This window comes from Medicago sativa, chromosome 3 (genome assembly GCF_051527215.1).
Source record: "Medicago sativa cultivar Bolivia chromosome 3, Bolivia_mono, whole genome shotgun sequence".
Classification (NCBI taxonomy): Eukaryota; Viridiplantae; Streptophyta; class Magnoliopsida; order Fabales; family Fabaceae; genus Medicago; species Medicago sativa.
In genome coordinates, this window is record NC_140751.1 from 43,668,349 (window position 1) to 43,681,291 (window position 12,943).

Below are 12,943 nucleotides of genomic sequence, written 5' to 3' on the forward strand. Positions count from 1 at the left end.
ATCCAATCGAGGTGAGTACGATGTTTTTGTTGCATCGAAGGTGACGACCTTGAGGTGTTTTGGTACCACATGCATCTAGAGAAGAGTCTAGAACATTGCATGCATTCGAATAATTGATGAGTTGTGTCATAATTGAATATATGACTTGGTGAATTTGTGTATTGGTGAAATTTGGTGAATGTTGTGATTGTGTGGATTGGTGTATATGTACATTGGTGAATTTTGTGGATGGTTGTGACTAATTGTATTATGCTCTAATTGCATGTCTTAATTGTTTGTGCTTATACACTTGGTGAATCAATTGATGATGGTTATTTTAATAATAATGATGAGGTGAGATTTGTATATGTATATATACATATATGATGTGGTGATGTTCTTTGATAATGATGATGGCTTGCTTATAACTTCGATATGACGAATTGTACTTGTTGAGATAAGCATGCTAGATGAGTAATGAAGTGAGTAATGTTTTCATTGATTGATGTTGATAAATGATGAGCTTTTGTTGATGACTTGATTAGAGGTTGAATATGCATGGTATGCTATGATAATAATGTGATAGCTTGAAATGTAAGTGATGGGGGATAATAATGATCATGTGATGCTAGTGTTCTAGGAGGGAGGGTTATGTATATGTGATACGTGTATGATACACTTGTTGATATGAACTTGGAATGATTGTATGGAATGGTTTGAATGGTATGAGAATCATGAATACTGTGAATACATGTATGATTTGTTATTTTGTATTCTTGAATATATCTTTCATTTCCGATGTTCTTGTTTAAATCTTTTATGGATTATGATGATGTAATGCTAACCCTCAGTGGTCTGTGGTGGACCGCCTACCTCTCTGTATGGATGGGTAGACGGCGTGCAGGATGCTTAGTTGTTGCTTGTTGATGCCGAGGAGTGGAGTTCCTCTTTATTTGCAAGTGTCTAGATTAGGGCTCTGATCTAGGATAGTCCTTGCATGTTGTTTCATTTTGACTATGTATCTTGGAGTTGTTGATATATTATGTTATTTGGGATTTGGAGAATACAATTGTATTTTGTTGAGATCTGGAGATGTTTTATCATTTTTAAGTATGTCCGCTGCTATGTTGTGTAACATGATCTTTATGCATGTATGATTTGTGGTTTATTCGGAGACGTAGCATCTATTTCTAGAATATTTCTGATGTATTCGCGCGTTTTACCGCTTAATAGAAATAGGGTGTTACATACAGCACTACATCTGTGGCAGAGCATTACCTCGGAATTCTTCTTCAGTTTTAGGATAAGCTGTCTTTAATTTCTCATCGAATTAAGGCTCTGGAGCAGTCTTTTCGACGTGTTTTGCATCTTTAATGATGTCCACCATTCGACATTCTGCAACATCAGCTTCTGTTCCCACTTCTGCTTTGACAGATAGGTCTTCGACAACATCAATGATCGCTTCGACCATATTGCAACCTGCAATGTCAATGGACATCATGCTCGCATCCTTCAAAGGATTAGAGTTTACTTGCATTTCAGGCTTTGGCTTGTTTCCAAACTTCAATCTGCCTTCATTGAGACCCTTCTGAACCAAATCCCTGAAAAGGGAACATCGTGAGGTGTTGTGTCCCAAAAAATTATGGTATTTACAAAAACCTCTTTTTTGACGTTGTCCTAGTGGTGGGATTTTCAAATCCTTGGGTACTACCACTTGACCATCAACAACTACGAGAACATATATCTCGTCGCATTTGGTTACGTCGAAGGTATATGTTTTTGGAACATATCTTTCATTGCTTGGTTCAATAGGATTGTTCCCACCAGAGGGCCTTAACGATTTACACGTATAAGGGGGCCCTGGTTTTAATTCAGCAATGTCAACCTCCTTTGCTTCGACATCGCCAAAAGCTATGTCAAATTCTTGATTGCCTTCATCCGATCCGATATAAGCAATCTTTTCCTTTTTGTAATGTTTCTGAGTTCTGGCTTTTTCAGCCTTTAGTCTTTCGACATGTCGAACTCTATGGGCCAACTAGGCCATATCTCTCAAGTGTTGAGTGTGTAGTTTGTTCCTGATGGAATAATCTAGGCCACCAGCAGCCATTTCGACTAACTCATGTTCAGGCACTTGAGTGAAACATCTTGCCTTTAATAATCTGAATCTATTGAGATAATCATCAATGGATTCAGTGGAATTCCTCTTGACACTCACCAATTCTTTTAGACTTATCTTAGATTGGCCCATGTAGAATTGTTCATGGAATAACCTTTCTAATTCAGTCCAACTTTGGATCGAATGAGGTGCAAGAGTAGTGAACCATGTAAAGGCATTCTTTGTTAGAGAATTTGGAAAATATTTCAACCTCAAATTCTCATCATTTGCTAGATCTCCTGACTCTGTCAAATACCTTGCGATATGTTCGACAGTGGACTCACTGGTAGCCCCTGCAAACTTGGTGAACTTAGGAATTTTATAACCCCTAGGAAGTTCAGATTGTAATACCAATTCCGACAAAGGAGAAACAAAGTTTATCCTATGTAGGCCAATATTCAAACCACTTTGAGGCATTGTATTTTCGACCAAATTGGCTATATTGTTATGAACTCCTATGTTTTGTTGTTGGACATTCCTAACAACTTCATCGGCATTATTATTTCTATCCACCAATATCACTTCAGTTTGACCCTGAATTACTAGTTCCACCGATTGGGGTTAAGGCACATGATGTGGCCTTTGAACCATTGGTTTGATCAACCACAACGGTTGTTGATTTTGTATTTGTGTAACCGGTTGGTAAACCAGTTGTGGGGGTGCAAAGAAATTTGCTATCCTCCCCATTTGAGTGGTTAAGGCTTGGGTAACTCCGGTTTGTGTCCCTTATTAAAGGATTAAACATGGTAACAATTTGTTGTGTTAACAAATTAACCATTTTGTGGTTACTCTCATCCATTTGTTATCTTAACAAATTCATCGAATCTGTTGTTAACGTTGGTAGAGTATTCCGACCAAAAATGCTAGAACTTGAGGGACTATGTACGTTGTGCATTGTGAACGGATTTGCTTGACTTGCAAATGCAGACGCACTATTATGTACATTTGCCATCATCGAAGTTGGCATACCATACAGTTGTTCCCTAAAAAGGTTCTGCATACTTGTATTTCGATCATCAAGCCTAGGCCTGACTGAAGGAGAACTTTGAGTACTGGCAGTCGAAGGAACACCAACAGTGAATGGGGGTTAACGGTTCCCATTTCTGGTCGTGTCATCGAAACAGACGTAGAAACATTTGAGGGAGTGGTTACTCCCATTTCTGTCGAAACTGGCATAGCCATAGTTGCCCCCACAGGGATCGACACGTTTAAATCTCCCAAAGGAGAGGTCGCTTGTAAAGAATGTGCTTGTGAAGATGATTGTGAAGAGGATGAACTGGCACGAGCCATAGATTTACCACTTCTCAAATGCATACACTAACAATTTGTTGTTTTTAGCAATAAAGTTACCCAGAAATAGTAACAAAATCCTAAAAACGGATCTCACAACGGAGATGGATTTTGAAAAAGTTTTTGAAAAACAGTTTTTTTTTTATGAAAAAGTTTTTGAAAATCAATTGCACAAACAGGGTCCCATTGGGCGTGCCAATTTGTTTGCTGTGTTTTCGGGAAACTATGGGCTAGTTCTAATTATTACAAACGAGACCGAACTAGAGATCTCAGGAGCATGTTGTGCAAAGGTTTTGATTCGAAAAAAGGGTTTGCAAAAGAGCCACGAGATGCACTCAGGTTACTTAGAGAGCAGGACGGGTTTGTAAAGAAAAGGCACTGTCTCTCGACAGGTTTGATATTGCAAACAAAATCAATATAAAGTAAAAAGAAAAGACAAAAGGCTTTAAGCACGTAAACTTAAAGGAAAAGTAAAATGCAATGCATTAAAATATAGGTGCTCTACAAATCAGTTTACATACATTCTGCATAACTCGTTTCGCTAGACACCGATAGTTTAAGTGTTGTAGAATTCTATAAATGATTTGCGACCCATTTTCTGGCTTGGAAACACTTATTTATACCAAAAAACCTAACTGGCAAACCACTAATCCCATGATCAGCACTTCCTCCATCTTAGGCAACTGTTTCCCCCATGTTCCCACCAAGGAAACCGTCTCCAAGCTTGAAATCGTGCTTTCCCGCCTTCATTGCTTGACTTCGACGCGATCTTTCTTCTATTTTGTTCTATCAAACTTCAAGTCACACACGTTAGCTTGTCATTTTGTCGGAATACTCAACTTAAAGTGAGAAAGCCTTCGATTCCTGCAAATTAAGAGGTCAAACAAATGTTGACCATATTAAATGAGCTTGTTGAATTTACAAGCTAACAACGTCAACCCAACCAAAAGGAAAAGCTACAAACAAAATTATTTTGGATTTTTTTTTCAAAAATTGTAAACCAATTTCAACATGAATTTCAATCTTTACATGTTTGGATATATGGTTTAACAAATAATTCAAAAAAAAAAAATTAATTTTGTGAAAAAAATCGTTCAAACTACAGACAGATAAACCATCATCATCACAAAATTAAATGAAATTTGATGTAAACCCCGACCTTAAAATTCTAATTTCTTCACCGAATGCAAGGTTTGAGAAAAACATCACCTTCAACAGAGAGATTCAGCGATGGGGACTTTGACGCGGAAGGAGAGCCGATCGTTGGAGGATATCACCACGCAAATACAAATGTATGAGATTCCCATAAAAACTACATTGTAACAACAACGTGTAGGAAAATCGATTGCATAAACAGGCAGCGGAATAAAAAAATTTCAATTTTATTTCCTTGGATCATTACGAATTTGACATGATAAGCGATTCGAATGTTACCACCTGAAGTACAAACAGGAGACAGGAATCTCGATCACAGCAATGCAAACAGAAGAGCCTCTACTAGACTACACGAATGGTGCTCCTCCAATTCCAGATGCTAGCCAAGCGATAAGAGGTTTGGGAGAATTAGGGTTTCTAAAACGTGTAACATCTGACTTCAGCACAAGGTTTCTATTTATAGAACTCCAAGGGTGTTCTGTGTAAAACCCTACTTCTAATAAGCGGTAAAACGCGCGAATATACAAATATATTCTAGAAATAGATGCTACGTCATCAAAACAAAAGCAACATACATGTATAAATTGTCAAGTTTCATAAACATAGCAGCGGAACATATATAAACCATATGAGTAACATCTCCACATCTCATGACAATAAATACATCTCTCAGATACAAACAATGTCTCAACTCCAACAACATAATCAAAATAAGATCCAACATGCAAGTACTACCCTAGATCAGAGCCCTAATCTAGACACTTGCATATAAAAAGGAGGAACTCTGCTCCTCGGCAACATCAAGCACATAATCTAAGCACCCTGCACTCCATCTACCCGTCCATACGGAAAGGCAGGTGGTAAACCACTGAGGGTTAGCGTTACATCATCATAATCCATATAAGATTTAACAAGAATATTGAAAATGAAAGATATATATTCAAGAATGAAGAATAACCAGTCATACATGTGCTCACAAGTATTAACAACACTCACATCATTCAATATCATCATTCCAAGTTTGTATCAACAAGTGTATCATACACATATCACAATTTCAACCATGACAATTACCAATTAACAAGTTCAATCATCATGCATAACTCATATGTAATTCAATTCACCAACAATGTATGCAATGGCTCTAGACTCATCTAGATGCATGCGGTACCATTTCACCTCAAGGTCGTCACCTTCGATGCAACAAAAACATCGTAATCACCTCAATTGGATATAAAATCCACCACCATCAGTCATGAATGCATGAACATATGACTCGACTACAATGTATATGTTCACACAAACTAATCACCTCAACATCACCAATACTTGTATATATGCAATCAACAACAATTCACCACCATTTAACATATATACAATCACCAACAACATCCATAATTCAAGCAACATATAGTTGTCACATATATACACCACCAATCATCTTCACATAAGGTATAACAACTATCCATAAAGGATTCATAAGGCAATCAACTCTAAAAATCATTTTCAACAAGGTTCGTCCTCAAAATCACAACATTAGAAATAATTGAGCATTTAAGCCAAAACCAAGTAACCAAGTTCCAATGCCTCAACTAAGCATACCTCTAGGCCACATATGAGTGCAGTAGAGGATACCTTGGTGTTTCACCGGCCAAATACGATGAATTCATGAAAATCACAAAGTTCGTCTCACTTTATCGTTTTTACAAAACAAGTTAAACTCATTAGACCCTTTAAACCAAGTTATTTCTTTCTTAAAAATACCCTTAGATGATTAAGATAAAGACCCTACACTTAGGAATAAATTTGGAAGCATTTGGTTGAAGAAAAAAGCATTTAAAAAGTTTCTGGTCAGGCAAAATCGTAGCCCGATTTCTACCCATCGTAGTCCGATTTTTTTCATGTCGAAACACTCCAAAACCTGGTCAAAATCGTAGTCCGATGCCAAAAATCGGAGTACGATGGCTGCTTGACAGACAGCATCAGATTTTCCAATTTTCACGTTTTCGCGCGTAAAATCCAAACTGTTAACCCGTTTTCGATGCCGTTTTCGCCTACGCGCTCCTGACACTTAGCTCTATCATAATCTTCAGAGAAATTCAAGTTTCAACCATCCCAAAATCATTTTCCAAGACCTCACATCAACACTCATTTTTCAAATGGTTAACACTCGAATTTTCACTCGAAAATCCCGTTTTCTCCCAAACGACTCAACTAACATAATCACAACATGAAAACAGAAATTCTACTAAATCTAACTCACCCAACAACACCAAAAACTCAGCCAACAACTTCATATATCAGAAGTTCATTTTGGTCCTTCACATGAACAACTCAACAAAATTCACCAATTCACCAAAACTCTCACAACTTTCAACAACAACAACAAATCTCATCATAATTCACAAATTCATGATACCCAATGCATCAATTCATCAACAACTCATGTCAAAACAATAACAACAACAACAACAACATTTGAACATGATTTCATCAACAATTCAACAACAACAACTTCATTCATCAATTTCATACAAAAACATACCATGTTCATATCTACCCACTTTGACTTACAAATTCAACAACAACAACACAATTATCATACAAATCATGTTCTCAAACATAACAACAACAATCATGCACGAATTTACACCAATTAAAATCAATTCATCAATTTCATAAAAATGGGTAAAAGGAAAAAGTTATGAAATTATGAGTGAAGCCTAACCCTCTTACCTCTAGCACCAAGAATCTCTAACCCAAGCTTCAATTTAGCTCCTAGATGATGAATTCCTCTCCTAGCTCTAGCCTCCAACCCCTTTCTCTTGTTCTTCCTCTAGAACCCTTATCTTCTCTCTATCTTTATCTCAATGTGAAAATGAAATGAAATGTTGGTAAAGCCCCAATTTCACTACCAACTAGTGTTTATATAAGCTCTACTCAATTGGGCTCAACTCACAAGATCTTAATGGGTCTAACCCATTTCTATTCTAACCCAAAATGTTACTACTCACTTAACGGTAAAATATAACACTAACGGTCACTTAACGGTAAACTAAATAATTACCCCACTCTCCAACACTTGGTAAAAATAATAACTCTCACTAAGCACTAAAAATAGCCTTCAGCAAAATTACAAAATTACCCCTGCTCTCAAAATGACCAAAATGCCCCTAAGTCCAAAATGACTAAAATACCCTTCTAACACCGAATTCTACAATCCCCAACCAAAAATACACACAGAGGCAAATAATCACATAGAAGAACATATAACACAATTAAGAATAATATAAATAAATCTAATCGAAAGATCGGGCTGTTACAACTCTCCCCCACTAAAAAGAATTTTCACCCTCGAAAATTACCTGAAGGAAACAACTCTAGATACGCAACCCTCATCCTACTCTCCGATTCCCAAGTGGCACTCTCACCAGTCGGTCCAACCCAAATCACTTTAACCAAAACGATCTCCTTGCCACGCAACCGCTTCACTTCACGATCCTCAATCCTAACTGGCCAAGTCTCGACGGTCAAATTATCTTTTACTTCCAAATCATCCACTTGGATCACATGAGATGCGTCAAACACATACTTCCGCAACTGAGACACATGAAACACATCATGAAGATTCGACAAAGATGGTGGTAACGCAATCCGATACGCTACAACCCCAACCTTCTCAATAATCTCAAACAGTCCAACAAAACGAGGAGTCAACTTCCGACACTTCAAAGCACGACCAACACCGGTCACAGGATTCACTCTCAAAAACACATGATCACCAACCTGAAACTCAATGTCCTTCCTCCTCTTATCATGATAACTCTTCTGCCTACTTTGAGATGCTCTCATCTTCTCTTGAATCATCTTAACCTTCTCGGTCGTCTCTTGCACAACTTCCGGTCCTAACAAAGCACTTTCACCTGACTCATACCAACACAAAGGAGTCCTACACCTCCGACCATACAAAGCCTCAAACGGCGCCATTCCGATACTAGAATGAAAACTGTTGTTGTAAGTAAACTCAATCAACGGTAAACATTCAACCCAACTGACACCTTGTTCCAAAACACAAGCCATCAACAAATCTTCCAAACTCTGAATAGTCCTCTCCGTCTGACCATCAGTCTGGGGATGATAAGCAGAACTCAACCTCAACTTAGTCCCCAAAGCAGCTTGCAAACTCTCCCAAAACTTAGAAGTAAACCTCGGATCCCGATCCGACACAATACTAGAAGGAATACCATGCAATCTAACAATCTTCTCAATGTAGATCTCAGCCAACTTCGCCACAGACATACCTGTCTTAATAGGAACAAAATGTGCCGACTTCGTCAACCGATCAACAATCACCCAAATCGAATCAAAACCCTTAACAGTCCTCGGCAAAGCTCCAACAAAATTCATAGAGATACTATCCCACTTCCACTCTGGCACAAACAACGGTTGCATCAAACCCGACGGTTTCTGATGTTCAATCTTAGACTTCTGACAAACCAAACAAGCATACACAAACTCTGCGATCTCTTTCTTCATTCCAGGCCACCACAACAACCTCTTCAAGTCTTGATACATCTTAGTCGCTCCTGGATGAATACTCAAACTACTTCTGTGACCTTCATCCAAAATCCTTCTCTTAAGCTCAAGAACATCTGGTACACAAACACGATCACGAAACATCAAAACACCGTTCTCACCCAACTTAAAGTCTCCACCTTTACCTTGATTAACCAAAACCACTCGATCTACAAGTTCCAAATCTTCCTTCTGACCATTCTTGATCTCTTCCAAAATATTACTAGTCAGCTTTAACATTCCCAACCTCATACCATCCGGCGTCAACTCACTAACCAAACTCAAATCTCGAAACTGTTCAATCAATTCCAACTCCTTCACCATCAAAGCAGACATATGCAACGACTTTCTACTCAAAGCATCAACAACAACATTAGCCTTCCCAGGGTGATACCTTAACTGAAAGTCAAAATCCTTAAGATACTCCAACCATCTTCTCTGCCTCATATTCAACTCCTTCTGGTCAAACAAGTACTTCAAACTCTTGTGATCACTGAACACTTCAAACTTAGAACCATACAGATAATGCCACCAAATCTTCAACACATACACAATGGCCGCCAATTCCAAATCATGAGTCGGATAATTCTTCTCATGCATTTTCAACTGCCTCGAAGCATAAGCCACAACCTGACGATTCTGCATAAGCACACCACCAAGACCCATCTTAGAAGCATCACAATACACAACAAAAGATTCCTTCGGATTCGGCAAAATCAGCACTGGAGCTGAAGTCAACCTCTTCTTCAACTCTTGGAAACTCTTCTCACACTTAGCATCCCAAACATAAGCTTGTCCTTTCCGAGTCAACTGCGTCAATGGCAACACCAACTCAGAGAATCCCTCAATGAACCTCCGATAATATCCTGCCAACCCAAGAAAGCTTCTAACTTCGAAAACAGACTTAGGTGATTCCCACCGCAACACTGCTCCAACCTTCGACGGATCCACGACAATACCACCTTTAGAAATCACAAGACCAAGGAAACTCACTTCCCGCAACCAAAACTCACACTTCGACAACTTAGCAAACAACTTCTTCTCCTTCAAGACTCCCAACACAATCCTCAAATGCTCGGCATGCTCTTCTTCAGACTTCGAATACACCAAAATATCATCTATAAACACCACCACAAAACGGTCCAGAAAAGGATGAAATATTCTATTCATATACTCCATGAAGACACCTGGCGCATTAGACACTCCAAATGGCATCACAGAATACTCATAGTGTCCATACCTCGTTCTGAACGCAGTTTTGGATATATCTTCCGCCTTTACTCTAATCTGATGATATCCTGATCTCAAATCAATCTTGATGAACACCTCCGCACCAACCAATTGATCCATCAAATCATCAATCCTCAGAAGCGGATACCGATTCTTAATCGTCACTTTATTCAACTGCCGATAATCCACACACAATCTCATGCTTCCATCCTTCTTCTTAACTAGCAACACAGGAGCACCCCACGGAGAAACACTCGGCCTGATAAACTGCTTCTCGAGCAACTCTTCCAACTGCTTCTTTAATTCACCCAACTCTGATGCAGACATCCGATACGACGCAATCGAAATAGGACTCGTTCCTGGAACCAAATCAATTGCAAACTCAACTTCCCTCTTTGGCGGTAACTCGGTAATGTTGTCTGGAAAAACTTCTGGAAACTCTTGCACTACCGGCAAATCACCAACTCCTTTCTCTCCACTTTCCTTCAAAGAAGCAAACATCATGAACACACTAGCTTCACCGTCCAAAGACTTCTTCACTTGTTCCGCGGTCAAGAACTTCCCACCTTCCTCAGCTACCGGCTTAGAGAACGTTATACTCTTGGTCAAACAATTAATGTTAACACCAAAAGTCAACATCCAATCCATACCAAAAATCACGTCCATATGCTTCAACGGAAGACACACAAGATCCAACTCAAAATCAACATTGCCAAAACTAACAGGACACTTAGCACACACTAAAGAAGTAGTCACCGAACCACTAGCCGGGGTATCGATAACCATCCCCCAAGACAACGGAGTCACAACCAAACCCAAACGCTCAACACAACTAACCGCGATAAAAGAATGAGTAGCACCAGTATCAATAATTGCAATCAAAGAAGTACTATTGATAAAACACATACCTCGGATGAGATTATCCGGATGCAAAACCTCTTCCGCATTTAATACAAACACCTTTCCCGCCACCTTCTTCGGCTTGGTACACTTATTACTGATATGCCCCTTCTCACCACAATTGTAGCAAGTGATCTCCTTCTTGCCCTCAAAAGCCTTGTGACCTGCTTCCCCACACTTGTAGCATTTCTCACCACTCTTGCAATCGTTAGCAAAATGACCCAATGTGCCACACTTGTAGCACCTCACCTCATCAACATTCGGCTTAGAGCCCCCACCAGATTCTCTCTTCTTGCCTTTGTCCTTGTTGTACGGCTTCCCAAATCCATGGCTCTTTCCCTTCTTCTCATTAATCGCCTTGTAATGGTTCACCTTGACCTTCCCAGCTTCATCAAACATACGACACTTATGCACCAAAGTATCAAAGTCACGGATCTCCTGAATACACATGTACTGATAGATGTCGGGCCTCAAACCGCTCTCAAACTTCACACACTTAGAAACCATAGCATCTTCCGCATTGATGTACGGACAAAACCTCGAAAGCTCTTCAAACTTTGCAGCATACTCAGCCACTGAACGGTTCTCTTGCTTCAAGTTCAAGAACTACACTTCTTTCTTAGTCCTCAAATCCTCAGGAAAGTACTTCCTCAAAAATTCAGTCTTGAACCTAGCCCAAGTCACAGCTCCACCAGCCTCAAGTCTTCCCTTAGCATTGGTCCACCAATACTCAGCCTCCTCAGCAAGCATGTGAGTAGCCAATCAGACCTTCTGATCCTCACTAGTCACCATAGCACGAAAGATCCTCTCCATGGCTTGCACCCATGTCTGAGCTCCATCCGGATCATACCTACCCTTGAACGTCGACGGACTGTTTCTCAAGAAACGATCAAGCCTCTGCTCTTCAGCCTCACCAGGATCACGATGACCAACCGCCGCCTGCTCGTTAGCCTGAGCCAACACCTGAGCCATCAAAGCCAAAGCCTGCACAATCGCTGCATCATCTCTACCACCAGCCATCACAATACTACACAAAACCAACCAACGGATAAGAACAACATCACAACAACCAAGTATCGAAGGTAACTCATTACCATTCGCATCTAACAGGAAAAATCAACGAACACTAGTCCGGACAAGGACTGACCACGGCTCTGATACCAACTTGTAACACCTACTTCTAATAAGCGGTAAAACGCGCGAATATACAAATATATTCTAGAAATAGATGCTACGTCATCAAAACAAAAGCAACATACATGTATAAATTGTCAAGTTTCATAAACATAGCAGCGGAACATATATAAACCATATGAGTAACATCTCCACGTCTCATGACAATAAATACATCTCTCAGATACAAACAATGTCTCAACTCCAACAACATAATCAAAATAAGATCCAACATGCAAGTACTACCCTAGATCAGAGCCCTAATCTAGACACTTGCATATAAAAAGGAGGAACTCCGCTCCTCGGCAACATCAAGCACACAATCTAAGCACCCTGCACTCCATCTACCCGTCCATACAGAAAGGCAGGTGGTAAACCACTGAGGGTTAGCGTTACATCATCATAATCCATATAAGATTTAACAAGAATATTGAAAATGAAAGATATATATTCAAGAATGAAGAATAACAAGTCATACATGTGCTC

The 12,943-nt window shown here is 39.4% G+C and overlaps 1 protein-coding gene across 1 annotated transcript; it reads right to left on the reverse strand.

The window, feature by feature from the left end:
* Positions 1 to 1,309: 1,309 nt before the first annotated feature.
* On the reverse strand, positions 1,310 to 3,424 carry LOC146937575 (uncharacterized). Its single transcript, XM_085749462.1, has 3 exons — positions 3,137 to 3,424; positions 2,097 to 2,668; positions 1,310 to 2,003 (listed from the first exon to the last, which is right to left on the reverse strand). The coding sequence occupies exons 1-3, from the start codon at positions 3,422 to 3,424 to the stop codon at positions 1,310 to 1,312; spliced, it is 1,554 nt and encodes a 517-aa protein (XP_085605588.1).
* Positions 3,425 to 12,943: the final 9,519 nt, after the last annotated feature.

Excerpts from the sequence above, each read along its gene's own strand:
- LOC146937575 (XM_085749462.1), bottom strand. The coding sequence starts at position 3,424 with ATGGCTCGTGCCAGTTCATCCTCTTCACAATCATCTTCACAAGCACAT. Across the intron at positions 2,669-3,136 it reads GCTTGATGATCGAAATACAA|GGTCAAACTGAAGTGATATT; the intron begins GTATGCAGAACC and ends CTAGTAATTCAG. Across the intron at positions 2,004-2,096 it reads ACTCAAGTGCCTGAACATGA|AGTTCGACATGTCGAAAGAC; the intron begins GTTAGTCGAAAT and ends GTTGGCCCATAG.